Source organism: Carcharodon carcharias, chromosome 33 (assembly GCF_017639515.1).
Source record: "Carcharodon carcharias isolate sCarCar2 chromosome 33, sCarCar2.pri, whole genome shotgun sequence".
Taxonomy (NCBI): domain Eukaryota; kingdom Metazoa; phylum Chordata; class Chondrichthyes; order Lamniformes; family Lamnidae; genus Carcharodon; species Carcharodon carcharias.
Genome location: NC_054499.1, coordinates 10135396 through 10160582, shown reverse-complemented (window position 1 = coordinate 10160582; position 25187 = coordinate 10135396). Strand labels below are relative to the sequence as shown.

Below are 25187 nucleotides of genomic sequence, written 5' to 3'. Positions count from 1 at the left end.
GTTTCACAACCCGACTGGTGACACTCGACACGCACACACACAGTTAGAGGCGTCACACACAGTTAGAGGGATCTCACACACACATGCACACACACACAGACGGTTAGAGGGGTCACATGCATGTGCACATTCTCACACACACACACACACACACACACACACACACACACACACACACAAACAGAGGGGTCACACACTCTCACACACACACACACACACACACACACTCAAACACTCACACACTCTCACACTCTCACACTCACACTCTCACACTCTCACACTCACACTCTCACACTCACACTCACACACACGGCTCGAGGGGTCACTCACTGTGAAGAAGAAAGGGAAGGCGTTCTCTCCGAGTTTCTTGATGAGACGCTCCTGCAGTCTCGTCAGGGGCTTCTTCTCCTCCGGCAATGGTGGGAACGCCTGGAATGTCGCGATGAAGAGGTCCTTCCTGAAGGACAGCCCCAGGACATCGAGGTCCTCGCGCCCATAGCGGAAGGCACAGGTCAAGGTGACGAACACTGCGGTGGAAGCAACGACAAAGAGCAGGATGGGGGGAATGAGAGGTCAGTCAGTCAGGTCCGGCGGGTGCGGCTAGAGGCCGCGGTGGGACTGTTAACACCCTGGCTCCTCTGGGGCGGAGGGTTCCCGAAAATGAGACACCTCGCTGGGAGCTCAACCACCCCCCCCCCCCCCCACCCCCAGAGGACACCTACAAGATCCGAAGAAGCGGGGGCAGGAGGTGGCCAATCAGCCCATCAAACTTGCCCCCTCCCCCCACACACCGTTCAATAAGATCGTGGCTGATCTGATCTCCAGCCCCACCGCCATACCCAACCCAACTCAACCCAACCCAACTCAACCCAACCCAACTCTACCCAACTCAACTCAACTCAAACCAACCCAACTCAACCCAACCCAACTCAACCCAACTCAACTCAACCCAACTCACCTCAACCCAACTCACCTCAACCCAACTCACCTCAACCCAACCCAATTCAACCCAACTCAACCCAACCCAACTCAACTCAACCCAATTCAACCCAACTCAACTCAACCCAACTCACCTCAACCCAACTTACCTCAACCCAACCCAATTCAACCCAACTCAACCCGACCCAACTCAACTCAACCCAATTCAACCCAACCCAACTCAACCCAACTCAACTTAACTCAACCCAACTCAACCCAACTCAACTCAACCCAACTCAACCCAACTCAACCCAACTCAACTCACCACAACCCAACCCAACCCAACTCAGCCCAACCCAACTCAACCCAACCCAACTCACCTCAAACCAACTCAACTCAACCCAACTCAACTCAACCCAACTCAACTCAACCCAACTCAACTCAACCCAACTCAACTCAACCCAACTCAACTCAACCCAACTCTACCCAACCCAACTCTACCCAACTCTACCCAACTCTACCCAACTCTACCCAACTCTACCCAACTCTACCCAACCCAACTCAACCCAACTCAACCACCCTTGTCGATCAGAAAACCTGTCTAACTCGGACTGAATACATCCAGTGACCCAGTCCTCACCACTCTCTGGGGAAGAGAATTCCACAGGCAAACAGACCCTCTTGAGATAAGAGCTTGTCCCTCACCTCAATCGCGGTGTGACTCCCTCTGGGAATGAATGGCGCTCTGGAGCGAATGATCACACCAGCACTAAATATTGTCAAGGGCGTCGTTGCCAAATCCTCAAGAGCTTTTATACCCCTCCCATTTAAGGCAATCGGCGTCAAAGTTCTTTCTGCTCAGCAAATATTAAAGGTGGGGGGGGGGGGGGGGGGGGGGGAGAAGAGTGGGGGGGGGGGGGGGGGGGGGGGGTGGGGGGGGGGGGGGGGGGGGGTCAAACCCCGCAGCCATACTTCCTTGAGTCCCATACCCACCCCGAGGCAAAACAGAGCCCCCCCCCCACCCTCCCCAGGTTAATGGGTCAATCGCGACAGGACACTCACCTCGTCTGTCTTTCAGGTACTCTGGATCCACCAGTACAACTCCATCTGGAAGGCAAAGCGGAACAGGCAAGGGTTAAAAACGGGGCAAGTGCCTGGCTCAGCACAGCTGACAGCTCGCGCTGCCCCTTCCCCCTCCCCCAGCTCCTCCTCCCTGCCCCCAAGGACCCCCAGCTCCTCCCCCACCCCCACCCCAGGACCCCCAGCTCCTACACCCCCCACCACCCCACCCAGGACCCCCAGCTTCTCCCACCCCCCCCCCCACCCCAGGACTCCCAGCTCCTCCTCCCTGCCCCCAAGGACCCCCAGCTCCTCCCCCACCCCCACCCCAGGACCCCCAGCTCCTACACCCCCCACCACCCCACCCAGGACCCCCAGCTTCTCCCACACCCCCCCCACCCCAGGACTCCCAGCTCCTCCTCCCTGCCCCCAAGGACCCCCAGCTCCTCCCCCACCCCCACCCCAGGACCCCCAGCTCCTACACCCCCCACCACCCCACCCAGGACCCCCAGCTCCTCCCACACCCCCCCCCCCACCCCAGGACTCCCAGCTCCTCCTCCCCGCCCCCCAGGACCCCCAGCTCCTCCCACACCCCCCACCCCAGGACCCCCAGCAACTCCTCCACCCCCCCACCCCAGGAACCCCAGCTCCTCCTCCCCGCCCCCCCCAATCCCAGGACCCCCAGCTCCTCCCCCCCCCACCAGGACCCCCAGCTCCTCCCCCCACACAGGACCCCCAGCTCCACCCCCACCCCAGGACCCCCAGCTCCTCCCCCCTCCCCAACCCCAGGACCCCCACCCCCCCCCCACCCCCCCCCCCCACCCCCCCCACCCCCCCACCCCCCCCACCCCCCCCCACCCCCACCCCCCCCCCCGCCCCCAGCACGGTTAACCATTCACCAGAACAAAGAAGGGCGCCAGGCGGAATTCGACACCCCCGGCCGCTTAGAAGGGAATATCGGTAACCGGCAGACAAATAAAAAACCCGGGAAGGGACCAGATTCAGGAAAGAGGTGCGGAGGCTTTGGGAAAGGGTTGATGGGAATGGCCGCAAGGACGAGGAACTTCCAACGGGTGGGGAGACGTCGGGTCTGTTCTCCTTGGGAGAAGGGGAGATGGCCGAGAGGAGATTTGATAAGGGTGGGGGGGGGGGGGGGGGGGGGGGGAATGGGGTTGTTCAAAACCACAAGGGGGTCCTGAGCAGAGCCGCCATGGAAGGGGGCTGATCCCCCATTAGTGGGAGGATCGAGAACCTGGGTGGGTGGGGGAGGCGCGGGTTCGAGGTCGTTGGCGAAACAGGAAAAGCCCCAGAGATGGGGGAACGTGAGGAGGGAACTCCCCTGACGCGGCAAGCGGTTAGCGTCTGGGATGCGCCGCCCGAGAGCAAGGAGGAGGAGGGAGGGTCCATCGAGGCTCTCGAGAGGGGGGGTTGGGTTGGGTGGGGGGGGGGTGGTGTTGGTTGGGTCGCTGTCCGAATAAAGGACGAATGTGCTGGGTTTACAGAGGGAAGGTTTGGGTGGGTGGGGGGGGTAGAATGGCACTGGGCGAATTGCTCATTCGGAGAGCTGGGTCAGGCACGTGCTGTCACTGCTCATCGACTGGAGGAGGCGGCGCTTTCAGGGAGGGAATTCCAGTGCTCGGAGCCCAGGCGGCCGACACTGCTGGAGGGATTAAAACCGACAACGTGGAGCAGGTGAGAAATGGGGCAGCGCAGAGGTCCCGGGGGGTGGGGGTGGGGGTGGGGTTGGGGGGGTGGGGTTGTTGGAAGGCTGGAGAAGGTGACAGCGATTGGGAGAGGTGAGGCACGAATCCACAAAGGGATCTGAAAACGAAGGATGAGAGTTTTCAAACGCCACCCGAGTGATCTCCCCTAGGTACAAACGTCCAAGAGCTCTTAAACTCAAAGGAGCGCGATGAACTCAGCCGGAGATCACCGGGTACCTCGCGAAGACAAAATCTTGAAGAACTATTTCCATTGGCGAGTCGGCAAAGGCAGAAATTTAAAGACAATTAAAGACCGGGGGAAATTTGAAGGGTTTTTTTTTATTTAAAAAAAAAACGGGGAGGCGGTTGAGGAGCTGAGCACAGAACGATCCGGCTTTCAAGAGACAGGTCTGTGGCAAGGGGCCTGTACGGTTGGCAGCTCCTCGGGGGGGGGGGGTGGGTGGGGGGGTGGGGTGCTAGCACGGAGGTAATGGGCCGAACGGCCTCAAAGCTTTACGATCCCGTTCCGCAGCATCAGGCACACACTCAACGGGCAGTTCGTACCCCAGTGCGACTCCGGCCAAGAATATCGGCCTGCGCGGGGGTGAGGCCTCAGACTCAAAAGATCACTTACCAACAGGGTCCACGTGGTCAAGGTGATCGACAAAATCCCGCTTCCCGAGGTAAACTGTTAACTAGAGGGTTAACAAGATAAGGTAAACTGTTAGCTAGAGCCTTAACGAGAGAAGGTAAACTTAACTAGAGGCTTAACGAGATAAGGTAAACTGTTAACTAGAGGGCTAACGAGTTAGAGGAAGGTTTCAATAAAGGTTCTGAAATTTCGTGTTTAAATACCCTGCTTGAGTGAAACTTAATCATTTACCCCAATTACACAAAGTCGATTAATTCGCCTGCCCAAATTTGGATATATCGTGTTGAGGGAACAGGTCCCAGCCCGATCTCCCCTCCCAATGGGCAAAGGAGTTTCACAGTCACAGGGACAACCCTGTCACTACCTCAATATTTGGTTGCACCGACTTGAAGGAAACGACGTTTCATTCCGAATCTCACGAAACGAGCAATGGAGATCAATATCTGTCGGTACAGGGCCCTGGAGTGATCAGTACAGTAACTATCCCCGACAGGAGAGAGTGCAAACAGAGCATTGTAAATCCCAACCCCACACACACACACATACACACTCGCTCATACAAAAAATACACATCCCCGCTCACTCGGGCACACACACACACACACACACCCATTCCCTCTCCCTCTTGTGCGCACACACACACACACACACACACACACACACACACACACACACCCATTCCCTCTCCCTATTGCGCACGCGTGCACACACACACACCTATTCCCTCTCCCTCTTGTGCACACACACACACACACCCATTCCCTCGCCCTCTCGTGCACACACACACACACACACACACACCCCCATTCCCTCTCCCTCTTGTGCACACACACACACCCATTCCCTCTCCCTACTGCGCACACGCACACACACACACCCATTCCCTCGCCCTCTTGTGCACACACACACACACCCATTCCCTCTCCCTATTGCGCACACGCACACACACACACACCCATTCCCTCTCCCTATTGCGCACGCGCACTCACACACACCCATTCCCTCTCCCTATTGCGCACGCGCACACACACACACCCATTCCCTCTCCCTCTTGTGCACACACACACACCCATTCCCTCTCCCTATTGCGCACGCGCACACACACACACCCATTCCCTCTCCCTATTGCGCACACGCACACACACACACCCATTCCCTCTCCCTCTTGTGCACACACACACACACACCTATTCCCTCTCCCTCTTGTGCACACACACACACCCATTCCCTCTCCCTATTGCGCACACGCACACACACACACCCATTCCCTCTCCCTCTTGTGCGCACACACACACACACACACACACACCCATTCCCTCTCCCTATTGCGCACGCGCACACACACACAGACACACACACACACATCCCCCCCCATTCCCTCGCTCGCGCACACACACATCCCCACTCTCATGCGCGCACACCCCCACACATCCCCATTTTCTCTCTCTCTCTCTCTCTCACACGCACAGGCACACCCTCGCATGCACACGCACACGCTCACAACACGGCCACACACACGCTCTTTGTCCCCGGCCCTCACACTTGTGCCGCACATCGTCACTTTTACATGGGCTGATGAGAGGGGGAGTGGGGGCGGCAGGGAGGAGTATTCCTTTAAAATTCACCTCCTTCATCAGTTTGGGGCTGTGTCTCTGTTAGAGAGAAATCGTCCCTCGCACACAGAAAAACAAATCCACAGCTCTCACTGCCCGGGAAGGACCTAACACTCACTGACTCTCTGCAGGTATGATAAACCAGTCATTAACACAGCTCCTATAAAATACAGAGGGGGAGGTGTTCTGGTGCACTGGCAGTACCCCCTGCCTTTGGGCTAGAGGCTGCACTTCAGGACTTGATGGTCATGGAAGCACGTTCATAACGTGGTCGATTATCGGCCTGTAAATCCTTCCCATGCGCCGGCGGTGAGAGTGGGGGAGCTTCTTGAACAGCTGTACTGCAGAAGACAATGGCTAAACCACTGCGGTACTCTGCCGAGCACCATCATGGACCAACTCAATGGAAGCCCACGGTCATAGGACGTGGTAGCTGATGGAGGATAAGATACAGAGCTTTGCCCAACAGTCTTTTTAGCATCATTTCTCACCAACCCAATGGGCTTCTAATCACCTCACCTCCCCCTCGATGGCCTAACTCCTGTTCCTATCTTGTACGTTCGTTTTGAAATCTCTCCATGACCTTGTTGCCCGCCCATTTTCCCTCCCCCCCCCACAACCCTCCACCATCTCCGTGACCTTATCTAGCCCTACAACACTCCAGAAACTCTGTCAACCGAATTCTCCATTAGCCGATTGACCGATGCTCGAGTCAGTCAAATAGCCCCAACTCCCCCAACGTGTCCTCCACCACCACCACCACCACCAACACACCCATGCCCCCCCCTCCAATATCCTTGCAATCTTTTTCTTAGCCCTTTCCTGAGGTGTGGGCCTCTTTGTTGCCTCTGCCCTAATTACCCCCCTGAACTGAGTGGGCTCGCTGGGCCATTTCAGAGGGGGCAGCAAGGGCCACATTGCGGGGGGTCTGGAGTCACGTGGAGGCCGGGCTGGGTAAGGACGGCAGATTTCCTTCCCTCGGGGGGTATTTCGGGGGTGGGGGAGGGTGGTCTTGCAACATTTAGGATTCATTTTGGTAAAAGGTGTTGAGCTTTGGAAACATCATAGGGGGTTCAACCAGGCTGCGAGCGAGTCAAGACTTTCCCTCTTCCCAACTGATCGTTCCGTTTGATTATCCATGAAATTGGGCTCAGTAATGTGCAGACCCTGCGATACCACTCGCACGGAGTTGTATCGGCCCCAGAGCAACAGCAAAACACACAAGGCACAGGTTCACCTCCCTGTTGGCCGGAGCGTGGCTGAAACTCCACACGGGTCCGTTGCCCGGTCAATTTCACCGCGCGGCGGGTCGGTCACAGGAACTAGTGAACCAGGTGGGGGTGGTGGGGGGGGGGGGGCGGTGTTTGAGTTTTTTTTACGATAATCAGCGATAGCTGTCACGATTACCAATGCTGAGACTAGCTTTCGATTTCAGGTTTTATTGGTTGAATTTCAATTCCACCGGCTGCCCGTGGTGGGATTCGAACCCGTGTCCCCAGAACATTAGCCTGGGCCTCTGGATTACTCGTCCAGTGACACTACTGCTACGCCAATTATCTTCCATAAACAAATAACTCGAAGGACTCGGAAGAAATTTGAGAGAGAGCGCCTTTCATTTGTATTTTCGCTTAAATCAGTTTTCTCCTGGGGCTCTCCTTGCAGCAGAACCCTGGAGGTCAATCTTCAAATCCCAGAGACTCCTGGAGATTTGACAACTTGCGACTGCAGTGTTATGAAGCCAGTCCCTCTGTGCAAGACAACACAATAGAGGGCAGTGAAGGCTTGTATCTCAAACAGGAGGCCACAAGACTGAGACTAGAACAGTAACATGTCAATGCTACGGGCGGACGCTATGGGTCAACACGACAGGCGAACGCTACAGGTCAATGCCAAGGGTCAACTCTACAGGTCAACGCTACGGGTGAATGCTACAGGTCAACACTACAGGTCAACACTACAGGCGGATGCTACGGGTCAATGCTACAGGCGAATGCTACGGGTCGACGCTACGGGTCAACCCCACAGGCGAATGCTACGGGTCAACCCCACAGGCGAATGCTACGGGTCAACGCTACAGGCGAATGCTACGGGTCAACGCTACAGACGAATGCTACGGGTCAACGCTATGGGTCAACCCCACAGGCGAATGGTATGGGTCAACACTACAGGCAAATGCTACGGGTCAATACTACAGGTCAACGCTACAGGCGAATGCTACGGGTCAACGCTACAGGCGAATGCGACGGGTCAATGCTACAGGCGAATGCGACGGGTCAATGCTATGGGTCACCGCTACAGGCGAATGCTACGGGTCACCGCTACAGGCGAATGCTACAGGTCACCGCTACAGGCGAGTGCTACAGGTCACCGCTACAGGCGAGTGCTACAGGTCACCACTACAGGCGAATGCTATGGGTCAACGCCACAGGCGAATGCTACGGGTCACCGCTACAGGCGAATGTTACGGGTCAATGCTACGGGTCAACGCTACAGGCGAATGCTACGGGTCAATGCTATGGGTCACCGCTATGAGAAATTTTAAGTGAGAAGTGACCTCATCCACCAATGGCAGTCTGGGAGGGGTGGTGCACAGGCGGGGTGGAATGATTCACAGCGATAGCGATAGCTTGGCTGCCTCCACCTCTGCTTCAATCAGCCCCGAGGGCAAACGACTCACTCGACCACAATTTATTTTTAATTAATAACGCCACGTTACGTTGTGAAGAGACTAGCACCAGCGTCCACCTTACAATGCCTCACGAGTGAGGGAAAGACGCCGGCGGTGAATCCCTCATAGCACAACATGGTGAGGGGAGAGGGACACACTGTTAAACAGGGCCTAGTGGAGACAGACAGCCTTGAAACACAGGGAGGTAGAGGGAGCCACGGGGAGGGCGCAGGGCGATGGGGTCAGTTTTGGATTGCCTTCGCCAAGAAATCAGCACAGGCAGAATGGATGAAAGAACCTCCTGCCCTGTGCTGCAGATTCGCGTGGTTTTAATTTCTGTGACAGGCTCACAGCTGGAGCCAGCGGCACAGCTCTCATTCCTTGGCAGGATTTATATTCCTGCCTTTCAAATTATTTAATTGGTTTAAAGCCTAACGTGTTGGGTGGGGGAAACTGTGGAAAGGAGAGAGCGCGCGAGTGAGTGAGTGAGTGAGTGAGAGAGCGAGAGAGCGAGAGAGCGAGAGAGCGAGAGAGCGAGAGAGCGAGAGCGAGCGAGAGAGCGAGAGAGAGAGCGAGAGAGAGAGAGAGAGCGAGAGAGCGAGAGAGAGAGAAAGCGAGAGAGCGAGAGAGAGAGAGAGCGAGAGAGAGAGAGAGCGAGAGAGAGAGAGCGAGAGAGAGCGCGAGAGAGAGAGCGCGAGAGAGAGAGCGCGAGAGAGAGAGCGCGAGAGAGAGCGCGAGAGAGAGAGAGCGCGAGAGAGAGAGAGAGCGCAAGAGAGAGTGAGCACGAGAGAGTGAGAGAGCGAGAGAGTAAGAGAGCGAGAGCGAGAGATTGAGAGAGAGCGAGAGATTGAGAGAGAGCGAGAGATTGAATGAGTGAGACCGAGAGAGCGAGAGACCAAGAGACCGAGAGAGCGAGAGAGCGAGAGAGAGCGAGAGAAAGCGAGAGAGAGCGAGGGACAGCGAGAGAGAGAGCGAGAGTGAGCGAGAGTGAGCGAGCAAGAGTGAGCAAGAGAGTAAGAGAGCGCGAGTGAGCGAGAGAGTAAGAGATTGAGAGCGAGAGAGCGAGAGAGCGAGCGAGCGAGAGAGAAAAATACCACATGAAGGTGTGAGCACGTACGAGAGAGTTCAACAGTGAAAACATGTGTAAGAGTTTGAGAAGACGGTGTTGAGAGGAGATTTGACAGAGGCTTTCAAATTCACGAGCGGCCTGGGCAGAGTAGATAGGGAAGGATCGAGAAGCGGGGTGGGGGGTGGGGGGGACACTTATTTAAGGGGATTGGAGAAAGAAGCAACGGAGACACGAGAAGAAACTTTATTTTTTTTTTACATAAAAACGCAGCGAGTGGTTAGGATCAGGAATGCGCTGTCTGGGAGTGTGGTGGAGGCAGATTCAATTATGGCTTCCAAAAGGGAATTGGATCATTATCTAGAGAGAGAGAGAGAGAGAAAAATAAAATCGCAGGATTACAGGAAAAAAGGCTGGGAGATTGAGTAACAGCTGAGTCGCTCTTGCAAGGGGATGGCATGGATACAATGGGCCAAATGGCCTCCTGCTGGCCGTGACCGTTCGATTGTTGACGTTGAATTCTGTGCTGCAGTAAAATACGTGCTTTAGGTTGGTAATGAAGTGCAGCTGTCCCCCGTTGGAGCAGGATTAGGGAATCGCTCCAAGGGTAGAGAAACCAGTTCACTCTGGGAGGAACTGGGTGAGTCTGTGACTCTGCTCCGCTGTCTTGGAGATAAACCTGGGTTAAGCTACAGGCTACAATTATTGGGATTAACATCGATGATGCTACGAGTGGGGAAAAGGGAGGGGGAAAAAAAAAACAAATAAAAAATAAAATCGGACAATGGGTTCATTCTAAGTAATTCTTGGAATGGTTATGCTTCCCTGTGCTTGCTATGAACCTTTTATTTATGACGTGGATTAACACCGTTTCTCTCTCCGCAGATGCTGCCAGCCCTGCTAGATTGCTCAATTTGCTGCCTTCATATAGGTAAGGGGACCCGCACACTGGGAGCCTTCACAGTTCTAACTGGGAGCACTGTATATCCTTGGCAAAAGCCCTGCCCTGACGTTTGCAAACAGTCCAGCTTTTGCCAGACAAACACGTTCTGGGCGTCTTAAATGTTACAACGAAACCTCACGGGACCCAGGGCAGAGAAAATAAATATGCTCATTAAGCCGGTACGATGTGCGAAATGGTAATGCTCCTTCGTAGGGGTGCAAGAGCAGAGGAGCTAGGGTCGGGGGGGGAGCGGGGTGGGGGGTGAAAATGGAGCAGTCCACAAAGGTGGCAGGATGCGTCGATAAGGCAGGTAGGTGTGTGCGCGCGTGTGTGGCGCGCGTGTGTGTGGCATGCGCGCGCGTATGCGTGGCATGCGCGCAGTGCGTGGCGTGCGCGCGTGTGTGTGGCGTGCGCGCGTGTGCGTGGCGTGCGCGCGTGGTGTGCGCGTGTGTGTGGTGTGTGGTGTGCGCGTGTGTGTGTGGTGTGCGCGTGTGTGTGGTGTGCGCGTGTGTGTGGTGTGCGCGTGTGTGTGGTGTGCGCGTGTGTGGTGTGCGCGTGTGTGTGGTGTGTAGTGTGCACGTGTGTGGTGGGTGCACGTGTGTGGTGTGCGCGTGTGTGTGGTGTGCACGTGTGTGGTGTGCGCATGTGTGTGGTGTGTGCGTGTGTGCGGTGTGCACGTGTGTAGTGTGCGTGCGCATGTGTGTGGTGTGCACGTGTGTGGTGTGTACGTGTGTATTGTGTGTGCGCATGTGTGTGGTGTGCACGTGCGTGTGATGTGCACGTGTGTAGTGTGCACGTGTGTGGTGTGCGCGTGTGTGTGGTGTGCGCATGTGTGGTGTGCGCATGTGTGGTGTGCGCATGTGTGGTGTGCGCGTGTGTGGTGTGCACGTGTGTAGTGTGCGCATGTGTGTGGTGTGCACGTGTGTGGTGTGCGCGTGTGTGTGGTGTGCACGTGTGTAGTGTGCGTGCGCATGTGTGTGGTGTGCACGTGTGTGGTGTGTACGTGTGTAGTGTGTGTGCGCATGTGTGTGGTGTGCACGTGTGTGGCGTACGCGTGTGTGTGTGAAGTGCACGTGTGTGGTGTGCACGTGTGTGGGGTGTGTGCGTGTGTAGTGTGCGTGCGCATGTGTGTGGTGTGCATGTGTGTGGTGTGCATGTGTGTGGTGTGCACGTGTGTGTGGTGTGCACGTGTAGTGTGTGTGCGCACGTGTAGTGTGTGTGTGCACGTGTAGTGTGTGTGTGCACGTGTAGTGTGTGTGCGCACGTGTAGTGTGTGTGTGCACGTGTGTGTGCAGCATCGTCCAGCTATCCTTCCAGCCACGAAAGGTGATAGACAGCCAGCAAGCACATCCGTCTCGGACAGGCTTCTGTCACCTTGGCTGACCCTTGGCCGGAGGCCGAACAGGAGGCCAACCCTGGAGAGGCCGGTTCTGCCAACAACAAGAGAAAGGAGCCACTCGGCTCCTCGAGCCCTCCCTGCCATTCAGTAAGATCACGCCTGATCCGATTTGCTGTCCCGAGGCCTTTCTCGTCCGTCCCCTGGCCTGGACCCCCTGAGACCCCTCGAGCTCAGCCTCGAATGTCTTCAGAGGCCCAGCCTCCACCGCTCTCCGTGGGAGAGAATTGCTCCATAAGAGTTTCTTCTTAACTCATTCACGGGGATGTGGGCGTCGCTGGCCGGGTTGGCATTTATTGCCCATCCTTAGTTGCCCCTTGTTCAGAGGGGCAGTTAAGAGTCAACGACATGTTGCTGTGGGTCTGGAGTCACATGTAGGCCAGAGCGGGTAAGGAGGGCAGATTTCCCTCCCTAAAAGGGGCATTAGTGACCCAGATGGGGTTTTTACACCAATCGATGGTCATTGTCAGACCTTTAATTCCGGGGTTTGTTTTTTTTAATTGATTCCTAATTTCACCATCTGCCCCGGTGGGATTTGAACCGAGGGCATTAACCCTGGGTCTCCGGATTACGAGTCCAGCGACGGCACCGCTAACGCCATCGCCTCTCCTCACCGAACGACCACCCGGCTGAAGTCGGTCCTGACGCTGGCAGCTGCCGCCCAAAGCCGCTTGCTCATCCCGGTCAGGCGGAACCGCAGCCGGCGTCGCCGCTTTTCCTCTCTGGAGAGCCGGGTGCGGGCTCCCGGGTCCGAGGCCTTCACGCCCGAGCATCCAGCGAGCCGGGGCCAAAGGCAGGATCCGGGGGGGGAGCAGAACCTGCTAGTCCGGGGGCGTTTGCTTAGGGTGATCGGGTGGGGGCAGGAGAGGCTCTCACTGCCTGTAGTTTGGGGGGTTGTGGTGGGAGGGAGAGGCTCTCGCTGCCTGTAGTTGGGGGGGGCGGTTGTGGTGGGAGGGAGAGGCTCTCGCTGCCTGTAGTTGGGGGGGTTGTGGTGGGAGGGAGAGGCTCTCGCTGCCTGTAGTTGGGGGGGGGGGGCGGTTGTGGTGGGAGGGAGAGGCTCTCGCTGCCTGTAGTTCGGGGGGGGGGGGGTTGTGGTGGGAGGGAGAGGCTCTTGCTGCCTGTAGTCTGGGGGGCTGTGGTGGGAGGGAGAGGCTCTCGCTGCCTGTAGCCGGGGTGGGGGGGGCGGGTTGTGGTGGGAGGGAGAGGCTCTTGCTGCCTGTAGCCGGGGTGGGGGGGCGGGTTGTGGTGGGAGGGAGAGGCTCTTGCTGCCTGTAGTTCGGGGGGGGGGGTTGTGGTGGGAGGGAGAGGCTCTCGCTGCCTGTAGTTCGGGGGGGGGTTGTGGTGGGAGGGAGAGGCTCTCGCTGCCTGTAGTTCGGGGGGGGGTTGTGGTGGGAGGGAGAGGCTCTCGCTGTCTGTAGTTCGGGGGGGGGGGGTTGTGGTGGGAGGGAGAGGCTCTCGCTGCCTGTAGTCTGGGAGGTTGTGGTGGGAGGGAGAGGCTCTCGCTGCCTGTAGCCGGGGTGGGGGGGGCGGGTTGTGGTGGGAGGGAGAGGCTCTTGCTGCCTGTAGCCGGGGAAGGGGGGGGCGGGGGTGGGCGGGTTGTGGTGGGAGGGAGAGGCTCTCGCTGCCTGTAGTCGGGGGGGTTGTGGTGGGAGGGAGAGGCTCTCGCTGCCTGTAGTTGGGGTGGGGCGGTTGTGGTGGGAGGGAGAGGCTCTCGCTGCCTGTAGTCGGGGGTGGGGGGGGCGGGTTGTGGTGGGAGGGAGAGGCTCTCGCTGCCTGTAGTTGGGGGGGGCGGTTGTGGTGGGAGGGAGAGGCTCTCGCTGCCTGTAGTCGGGGGGGGGGGGGGGGGGGGGGTTGTGGTGGGAGGGAGAGGCTCTCGCTGCCTGTAGTTGGGGGGGTTGTGGTGGGAGGGAGAGGCTCTCGCTGCCTGTAGTTCGGCGGGGGGGGGGGCGGTTGTGGTGGGAGGGAGAGGCTCTCACTGCCTGTAGTCGGGGGAGGGGGGGGTTGTGGTGGGAGGGAGAGGCTCTCGCTGCCTGTAGTCGGGTTGGGGGGGTGGGGGTTGGATTGTGGTGGGAGGGAGAGGCTCTCACTGCCTGTAGTCGGGGGAAGGTGGGGGGGGGGGGAGGTTGTGGTGGGAAGGAGAGGCTCTCACTGCCTGTAGTTGGGGGGGGGGGTGGTGGTTGTGGTGGGAGGGAAAAGCTCTTGCTGCCTGTAGTCGGGGGGTTTGTGGTGGGAGGGAGAGGCTTTCGCTGCCTGTAGTCGGGGGGTTTGTGGTGGGAGGGAGAGGCTTTCGCTGCCTGTAGTCGGTGGGGGGGGGGGGGGGTTGTGGTGGGAGGGAGAGGCCCTCGCTGCCTGTAGTCTGGGAGGTTGTGGTGGGAGGGAGAGGCTCTCGCTGTCTGTAGTCGGGGGGGGGGGGTGGGGGGGGGAGGTTGTGGTGGGAGGGAGAGGCTCTCGCTGCCTGTAGCCGGGTGGGGTGGTGGGGGGAGCAAGTTGGGGGCCTGAGGGGATAGGCAGTCCACGAGTCCTTGCCCTCGAGTTTGCCCCCCCCCCCCACACTGTGGGCAACCAGCGACATCAGCGTCGGGATCGCTGGCCTTTAAGGATGGGGAGGGACATTGAACCCCTCCTGGAAAAAGAAAAGTCACGCTGACCCTTTAAGAATCACCGGGAGGGCACGATTACAGAATAAAGGGCAGGGGTGAGGAGGAATTTCTTCCCTCGAGGGCCGTTAGGATTTGGAATTCTCCCCCCAACCCCCCCACGCCACCCGCCGGAGAGTAGCGGAGGTTGGGTTGGCGAATGTATTTGAGGCCGAATTAGGGTTTTTCATCGACAAGGAGGGGAGTCAAGGCCACATCAGATCAGCCATGATCCTACCCAATGGGGGCAGGGTAAGGGCCCAAGAGGCCCAGTGCTCCCTACCCCCGCCTCCCTATCTTACGCAGGCCCCGTTTGGAGCACTGTGCGCAGTTGGGACACTTTACAAAAGGAGGTCAAGTTCCTGGAAGGTTGGGGGTGTGGTGGGAGTGGGGGTAGGGGGGGTGGGGGGGGGGTGGATTCTCCAGAACGGAGTATCAGGGATGAGGAACTTCAGTTAACGTGGAGAGAAGAAGCTGGGATTGTTTCCCTCCGAGCAGCGAAGGGGAATCTGAACCGAGGCCTTCAAAATCCTGAGGGGTTTTGTTAGAGTGAGTAGGGAGGGAGGAACCGCTTCCCCTGTCAAGTGGGTCAGTAGCCAGAGACCTTCGGTACAAAACAACTGACAAAAGAACAAGGGGGGGGGGAGAATGAGAAGTTTCCTCACACGGAGATGAGGGGCTGTTGGGGTACTTATGGTCTGGACCAGGGCGAGGGAATCGGGCTCCGTAGGAACACTCAAGAAGGCGACTGGACACGAACTTGAGGAGGGTTAATCAACTGGGGCCGGGAGAGCGGGGGAACAGTCGGGATGTGGAGTTAAATCGGACAGCTTCGTTCAATGGGACAGCAGACGCGCGACGGGCCGAATGGCCTCCGAGTCCGAGGCAAGGGTGGGGGGTGGTGGCGGTTTCAGTTCGAAACCGCACAGGCTTCGTTTTACTCTCAATAACTCCGAGGTGCCCAAGTTGGCAGGAACCAGAGAGGTCAAGGAAAGGTTACCGGCACCAGACCCATTTGGAGTTCTTCCCCACACAGCCCAGCGCTGTGTTCAATGTGAGGGAGGAATTTCCCACTCTCTGCAAATCCTCACAAATCTTAAATGTCAAGGTTGTTAGCGGCTGAACAGACATTCACAGAAGCTACTTAGATAATGCTCAGCGGGGTACTTTCATCTCGTTGGCAGCCCTGGCGTTGGACATTAATCATACGCACACAAAAAAAAAACCACCCCTCCTCTCTAACCCCCCACTTCAGGATCAGGGGGAGCCTGATCTGCAGGAGAAAAGGGGGCGCAGACAAAGCAAGGCCAATGCCCAGAGTTGGCTGTGTGCGTCAGCGGCGAGCGCGTCTGGTTCAGCGCCGGCAGCCGACGCAGACACACTTCCCCCTGGGCTCCACGGGAAAAGCCGAGGCTCAAATCGACTGCCCAGCCCCTCGAGCCAAGACGCTGAAGTGGCGGGGGTTGTGGGGGGGGGGTTGGTGGTGGTGTTGGGGGGGGTGGTGATGTGAAAGGTGCTGTGGCGAGAGAGAGGGTAGAGAGAGGACGTACTTCTCTTGCATGGAGGCCAGAGGCGCCCCCCCCACCCCCCGACCCAATTTGAAGAGGGCCACCAAGAAATGCCATCGGAGACTCAGGAGGAGCTCCTTTTGCCCAGAGAGCGGCGAGAATGTGGAACTCGCTCCTGCAGGGAGTGGCTGGGGTGAATAGTGCAGATGCGTTTACAGGGGAAGCTGGGCAAGCCCACGAGGGTCAAGGGAATCGAGGGTGACGTTGGCACGATTTAGACGAGGGAAGATGGGAGGAGGTGCACAGAATCTCACGGTGCAGGTGAGACCCTTCGGCCCATCGGGTCTGCACCGACACCTGAGAAACACCTGCCCCACCTAACTAATCCCACTTACCAGCACTTGGCCCCATATAGCTTTGAATGCTATGACGCGCCAAGTGCTCATCCCGGTGCGAGTGGACTGTAAAGAACAGCACGGAACGGCTGGGACGAATGGCCTGTTTCTGTGCCAGGCATTCTCCGGAATCCTATGTGCGTCTCTTTTTAAGCGTTTTCCCACGAGTGCTGTTTATACCAGAACGGCACTGGCATCGAGGGACTCCAGTTACGCGGAGGGACTTGGAGCAGCTGGGATCCCTCTACTGGGAGCAGAGGAGGCTAAGCGGAGATTTCATAGGGGACGTTCAAAACCATGAGGGGTTTTGATAGAACAAATAAGGAGAAGGCTCACTGGGCTGGATTCCTATGCCTCTCAACAAGTTTCTCATTCTTCTATACTCCAGTGAGTATTCTGGAATACAGTGGCCCTGTTGGCTTTTGAGCTGGACTTCACTTCAACTCCAACTCCTCATCCACAAGACTGCACCCCTCCCCCCACCAACAGTGCCGTATTCCCTCTGTACCGACAGTGGGAGTGTCAGCCTGGGCTACGTGCTCAACTCTCTGGCAAGCGAGTCAAAGCCACAAACCTCAGACCCAAGGAGAGTGTGCAAACTGATGAGTTACGCCAAACCCACTGGCAAAGCTACAAGTCCGGGGCTTGCGGTGAAATGTTACGAGAGGTATTAATAGACAGCTGTGGAAGGGGTAGTGTTCAAACGGGCCCTGGATAGGAAATAATAAATTGTAAGTCAGTATAAATGCCATCGCTGCTCCTCACCGACATCCAAACAAGAGACTGCATTCCTGGAACTGCGTCAAAGCCACTTCCCAAACAGACATCTGTGTAACAGGCACTCAAATAGCTTTTCAGTGCCTGACAGGTTTATATCAGAGCCTTGCGAACAAAACCAACACAAGGTCACCGGAGAACAGCAATAAAGTTGAACTTCAAAACTGCGGAAGTTTTCACTAAGATATGTGGCAAGGTGATTATTTTTTTTATACCTTTAGAACAGGTACAGCACAGGGTTAGATTCAGTGTAAAGCTCCCTCTACAATGTCCCCATCAAACACTCCTAGGACAGGTACAGCACGGGGTTAGATACAGAGTAAAGCTCCCTCTACACTGTCCCCATCAAACACTCCCAGGACAGGTACAGCACGGGGTTAGATACAGAGTAAATCTCCCTCTACACCGTCCCCATCAAACACTCCCAGGACAGGTACAGCACGGGGTTAGATACAGAGTAAATCTCCCTCTACACTGTCCCCATCAAACACTCCTAGGACAGGTACAGCACGGGGTTAGATACAGAGTAAAGCTCCCTCTACACTGTCCCCATCAAACACTCCCAGGACAGGTACAGCACGGGGTTAGACACAGAGTAAATCTCCCTCTACACTGTCCCCATCAAACACTCCCAGGACAGGTACAGCACGGGGTTAGATACAGAGTAAAGCTCTCTCTACACTGTCCCCATCAAACACTCCCAGGACAGGTACAGCACGGGGTTAGATACAGAGTAAAGCTTCCTCTACACTGTCCCCATCAAACACTCCCAGGACAGGTACAGCACGGGGTTAGATACAGAGTAAATCTCCCTCTACACTGTCCCCATCAAACACTCCCAGGACAGGTACAGCACGGGGTTAGATACAGAGTAAAACTCCCTCTACACTGTCCCCATCAAACACTTCCAGGACAGGTACAGCACAGGGTTAGATACAGAGTAAAGCTCCCTCTACACTGTCCCCATCAAACACTCCCAGGACAGGTACAGCACGGGGTTAGATACAGAGTAAAGCTCCCTCTACACTGCCCCGTCAAACACTCCCAGGACAGGTACAGCACGGGGTTAGATACAGAGTAAATCTCCCTCTACACTGTCCCCAACAAACACTCCCAGGACAGGTACAGCACGGGGTTAGATACAGAGTAAAGCTCCCTCTACACTGCCCCGTCAAACACTCCCAGGACAGGTACAGCACGGGGTTAGATACAGAGTAAATCTCCCTCTACACTGTCCCCAACAAACACTCCCAGGACAGGTACAGCACGGGGTTAGATACAGAGTAAAGCTCCCTCTACACTGTCCCCATCAAACACTCCCAGGACAGGTACAGCACGGGGTTAGATACAGAGTAAATCTCCCTCTACACTGTCCCCAACAAACACTCCCAGGACAGGTACAGCACGGGGTTAGATACAGAGTAAAGCTCCCTCTACACTGCCCCGTCAAACACTCCCAGGACAGGTACAGCACGGGGTTAGATACAGAGTAAATCTCCCTCTACACTGTCCCCAACAAACACTCCCAGGACAGGTACAGCACGGGGTTAGATACATCTTCTATGAAGAGGCTATACTGGTCATGACTGGAGCACATGTCTTCCTCTCCCTGCCTTCCAATTTCAACCAGAGCACAAATCTCATCTTTGCTTTGACTCGATAGAAGGTTTCTGACGTCTATCTTCTCTCTGAGGTGACTGTGTTGCTTTTATTTTTCTCTAGGCTGAGAGCATGTTGGAAATTAGGGAAAACACATGCAAAATTTCTCTTTTTCAAGGGTTATCGGGGGTAAGCGGAATGTGGAGCGGAGGCCACAATCAGATCAGCCCAGCCCTAATCTTACAAAATGGCGGAGCAGGTTCGAGGGGCCGAATGGCCTCCGCCTGCTCCTAATTCAGCTGCTCATAAGACAGACTTTGAATATTGCTGGAAAGAGGCGCGTGTTGTCGAAGCTTTTCATCATGCACACATCAGGACAAATGCAAGAATGGCAAATTTCAAACGAACACAGCAAGATATGCTGGAGTCGTGGAGTATAAATTGTTGTGATCGTTTGAAATTTGCCATTCTTGCATTTGTCCACAGGACAAATACAAGAATGCCAAGTTTCAATCAAACAATCACAACAATTTATACTAGAGGAGAAAAAAGGTGCTGATTGGTTGAGGCGTTGCCATGGAGAAAGCAACGGGGATCCATAAGCTCCCCAAGCTCCCAGATAATTCAAAAAAGGTGCAAGGCTTAAACATATTCCTTTTCTTTGCAGAGAACAGGTCCCTGCGTATGAATGTTTGTCGTTTATAGCAAATGTAAATGAGCTATGTTATGAGCTTGACTGACTATCTGTTTTTGTAATCAGTTCATGGGATGTGGGCGTCGCTGGCTAGGCCAGCATTTATTGCCCATCAGAGGGCAGTTAAAAGTCAACCACATTGCTGTGGGTCTGGAGTTGCATGTTAGACAGATCGGGTAAGGACAGCAGATTTCCTTCCCCGAAGGACATTTGTGAACCAGATGGGTTTTTACGACAATCGACAATGGTTTCACAGTTGTTGGACTTTAATTCCAGATTTTTATTGAATTCAAATTTCACCATCTGCCATGGTGGGATTCGAACCTGCGTCCCCAGAGCATTACTTTGGGTCTCTGGAGTACCAGTCAGTGACAACGCCACTATGATCAGCGCATTTAGGATTGCTCAGTGGGTGCTGTCCAACTGCAGAATCCACATCTAACAGCGGAGAATTTGTTTTGGGTTTTGTAAGAGTGGGCTGGTTGAGTACGGGTCTGTACACTGCCTAATGGGAAAGAAATGCAGCAAGATTTACAGCACAGGAAGGAGGCCATTCATCCCACCTTGTCTGTGCCAGCCAAAAAAAGCTATCCAGTCCCACCTTCTAGCTCTTGGTCCGTAGCTCTGTTGGCACCTCAAGTGCACATCCAAGAGTATTTTTGTATGCAAGCTGAGCACATAACGTAGGCTGAAATGCAGTGCAGTACCGAGGGAGTGCCAACCTTCAGATGAGACATTAAACTGGGATCTTGCCCAACTATGCAGGTGCCACTCTGCCAGTAGCCAGGGGTTATTGCATTTTCTGGATCAACAACCCTCCCTCACAACATCTCATTCCTGTTTGTGGGTCTTCGCTGCACACATATTATAAGAAAGACAAGCTCTTGCATTTGCATAGCACCTTTCATGACCTCAGGATATCTCAAAGCACTTGGGCATGGGTTGGGATAACCTTTGAGGCACGGTCAGTGTTGTAAGGTTGGAAACTGCAGCAGCCAATTTGCACTCAGCAAGCTCCAGCGAACAGAAATGCGTGAATCGCCAGGTCATTTTAAAGTCAGGGATAAATACTGGGCGGGACCACTGGAGAGAACTAGGCTGCTTGTCCTCGAGTTGTGGGAGTGGGATCTTTTACGTCCACCCCCAGAGGGGCAAACGAGTTTAACCAGGACCCTCGGATCAGCACCTCACCCGACAGACGCGGCTCAAATCTACATTGGACCAAAGTTCAACCTTTTCCCAATGAAGGTGAATGAATTGGAGGCAATTTGGCATCACAGCACAGAGACTCTCTGTCCACGGAACTGTCCCTTGCCGCCCATCTGTGCTCCCAACACGATGCTGTACTCCAGAAGGTTGAGCTCCTAAAACTACACACATGGGTACAGGAGGAGGCCATTCAGCCCCTCGAGCCCGCCCGGTCAACCACTTAGGTCGTGTCAGATCTGCACCCTAACCCCATCCACCCGCCTTGGGTCCAGACCTCTTCGTGTCTGTCCCCAGCAAGAATCTTCAAGGAGGTCTTGTGACTCAGCAGAAGTGCCCCTGCCTGAGCCAGGAGCTGGTTCAAGTCCCACCCTGGCACTTGCCGGCTACGGAAGGAGCACTCAGGGTGCGGTTCGACAGGTTGGTAATCAACCTGCTAATCCTGCCACCTATTCCCAAAAGGCTAGAAAAGGAAGGGAAGAGAGCTCCAGGTTTGTTAGCTATGGTCCTGCGATTGGATAGCACTTGTTGAGCAATCCTGAGTGCAAACATAAGAATTGGGAGGAGTAGGCCACTCGGCCCCTCGAGCCGACTCTGCCATTCAATAAGACCATGGCTGATCTGATTGTAACCTCAAGCCCACATTCCTCCCTACCCCCACCCCCCTGATAACCTTTCACCCCCTTGCTAATCAAGAATCTATCCACCTCTGCTTTAAAATATTCAAAGACTCTGCTTCCACCACCTTTTGAGGAAGAGAGTTCCAAAGGCTCACTGACCTCAGAGAAAAAAATTTCTCCTCATCTCTGTCTTAAATCAGCGACCCCTTATTTTTAAAACAGTGACCCCTAGTTCTAGATTCTCCCGAAAGAGGAAGCATTCTCTCCACATCCACCCTGTCAAGACGGGCGAGGACCTTAAAGATTTCACTCTTCTGAACTCCAGTGGACACAAGCCTAACCTGTCCAACCCTTCCTCATAAGACAACACGCCCATTCCTGGTATTAGTCTAGTAAACCTTCACTGAACTGTTTCCAACGCATTTACATCCTTCCTTAAATAAGTAGACCAGGACTGTACACAGTACTCCAGATGTGGTCTCACCAGTACCTTGTACAACTGAAGCATAACCTCCCTACTTTTGTAATCAATCCCCCTCACAATAAACGGTAGGATTCTATTTAGCCTTCCTAATAACCTGCCGTATCTGCATAGTGGCCTTTCGTGATTCATGCTCTAGGACACCCAGATCCCTCCGAATCTCAGAGCTCTGCAATCTCTCACCCTTTAGAGAATATTCTTATCCTTCCGGCCAAAATGTACAATTTCACACGTGCCCACGATAAACTCCATTTGCCAGATCTTTGCCCACTCACTGAACAGCTCCCCTGTCCCTTTGCAGCCTCCTTATGGCCTCTTCACAATTTACTTTCCTTCCTATCTCTGTGCCCATCAGCAGATTTATAGACACCAGCCCTTCGGTCCCTTCATCCAAGTCATTTATATGAATCCTAAAGAGTTGAGGCCCCAGCACTGATCCCTGTGGCACACCTCCCGCTACACTAGCAACCTACTTGAGATAATCAGCCGAACTCGTGACATGGCTCACGATTTGCTAGAAATACGCAGGAACCCGCTCTCTGAAAACATAAGGAACATGTCCAAGCCTTGTGTTTCTCTTTTGGGGCTCGGGGAGCTCATCGTTCCCCGTTGCTTTCTCCATGGCAACACCTCGGCCCATCGGAGCCGAACTGCTAAACCAATCAGGCGCCCCTTTTCTCCCGTCGTATAAATTGTGGCGACGGTTCCAAGTTTGGCCTTGCTGTGATTGTCCCGATGAGCGCGAGGGGAAAAGCCTCTCTTCAAGTTCCAGGTTCCCACTTGCCCTTTTTGAGGGGGAAATGCTTCCTGACGTAGCATTAAAACTAGAGCCAGGTCGGTCGCACGTCACGTCCTCCAACTTATTCCTCAAACCAATTGACCCTCTCAATTCGATCATCACAAACATGCCCTTGCCAGTACAACGACTCAGTGCATCACCGTACCCAATTGGCCGAATTGATTAACACTCTCATCGACCGCGCTGATATAAACAGTGTGCTCAGAAAATCTCTCCGACGACGCCGCTATTTAGCGGTGTGTGGTGGCCGCGTAGTTTTTTACTTTCCTGACTGGAACGTGCAGTAAGGAAGGCTCAGCTACTGAGTACTCTTCAAATAATACAAAAAAAATAAAGAAAATCCCAAGAAAGGCTCTTGCCAAAACCCACGGTAATAACCAAAACGCGCCACGGTCTCCGGGGGGGGGAACGAGACAGATCGCAGCCAGAGGAGTCGTGGCTGGGAGCATTTCCTTCAGCCACCGGCAGCTGTTTTCATTCAGCGAGAGCTTCACATGCCGAGCCCACAGCAAAATGTTTTTACGTGTTGGCTACGCACACACACTCACTCACGCACGCACACTCACACACGCACGCACACACACGCACACACACGCACGAACGCACGCACACTCACACATGCATGCACGCACGCACACACACTCACGCATGCACGCACTCGCACGCACACACACTCACGCATGCACGCACTCGCACACACACACACTCACGCATGCACACACACACACACGCACGCACTCACACTCACACACACTCATGCATGCACACACACTCACGCACGCACACTCACACACGCACGCACACACACGCATGCACGCACACACACGCATGCACGCACACACACGCACGCACTCACGCACACACACTCACGCACACACACTCACGCACACACACTCACGCACACACACGCACACACACTCACGCACACACACTCACGCACACTCACGCATGCACGCACTCACGCACACACACTCACGCACACTCACGCATGCACGCACACTCACGCACGCACACACGCACGCACACACACTCACACATGCACGCACGCACGCACACACACGCACGCATGCACGCACTCACGCACACACACACGCACGCACTCACGCACGCACACTCACACACACTCATGCATGCACGCACACACACACACACACTCACGCACGCACACTCACGCACGCACTCACACACGCACACTCACGCACGCACACTCACGCACGCACACACACTCACACATGCACGCACGCATGCTCACGCATGCACGCACTCACGCACACACACACTCACGCATGCACACACGCACTCACGCACGCACACTCACACACACTCATGCATGCACACACACACACACACTCACGCACGCACGCACACTCACGCACGCACACTCACGCACGCACTCACACACGCACACTCACGCACACACACTCACGCACACACACTCACGCACACACACTCACGCATGCACGCACGCTCACACATGCACGCACGCACGCAGACACACTCACGCATGCACGCACTCACGCACGCACACACACTCACGCATACACACACACACACGCACTCACACACGCACGCACACACACACTCACGCACACACACTCACGCATGCACACACTCACGCATGCACACACTCACGCATGCACACACTCACGCATGCACACACACGCACACACACGCACACACACGCATGCACACACACGCATGCACACACACGCATGCACACGCACGCACAGACACACACTCACGCATGCACACACACGCACACACAGACACACACATTCACGCATGCACATGCACACACAGACACACACACTCACACACACATGCACATTCACGCATGCACACGCACGCAGACACACACTCACGCGTGCACACACGCACACACACAGACACACACAATCGCGCATGCACACGCACGCACAGACACACACACTTACGCATGCACACATGCGCACACACAGACACACACACACACACACACATGCACATTCACGCATGCACACAGACACACACACTCACACACACATGCACATTCACGCATGCACATGCACACACATGCACACACACGCACACACACGCACACACACACAAACAGTTGCTGTTGCAGGAGCGACCACAAGTCGGTCTCTGCTGACTGTCCCTGGTTCGGGACGTGGTACTAAAATCTCATCCATTCATTCCCCCCCCCTCCACCCACCACCTCGCGCGCAGTGTTTGCCAATCTTGACTGGACTCTCGGTCCAGAAATATCTTGATTTTTTTTTATATATAATTCTCATCCTCGTTTCCAAATCCGCCCCATCCACACCCCCCCCCCACCCCCAACGCCCTCACCTTCTTCCCTAGCTCTGTAATCTCCTCCAGCCCCATAACTCTCTGACGTCTCTGCGCGTCCAGTGATTTTAATTGCCCCACCCCTTGGTGGCTCTGCCTTCATCTGCCTGGGCACCCCCCCAC

At 55.4% G+C, this 25187-nt stretch overlaps 1 protein-coding gene across 3 annotated transcripts in view; it reads right to left on the bottom strand.

Annotated features, from left to right (window-relative positions):
* LOC121272389 (arrestin red cell) overlaps positions 1 to 25187 on the bottom strand; it is a 141577-nt gene that overhangs the window by 23186 nt on the left and 93204 nt on the right. For all 3 annotated transcript variants that reach the window (XM_041179059.1, XM_041179057.1, XM_041179056.1), the window contains 3 exons: positions 4315 to 4375; positions 1981 to 2025; positions 331 to 527 (listed from right to left, as the gene is read on the bottom strand). In XM_041179059.1, the coding sequence (XP_041034993.1) occupies positions 331 to 527; positions 1981 to 2025; positions 4315 to 4375 (303 nt within the window). The remainder of the gene's footprint in view (positions 1 to 330; positions 528 to 1980; positions 2026 to 4314; positions 4376 to 25187) is intronic.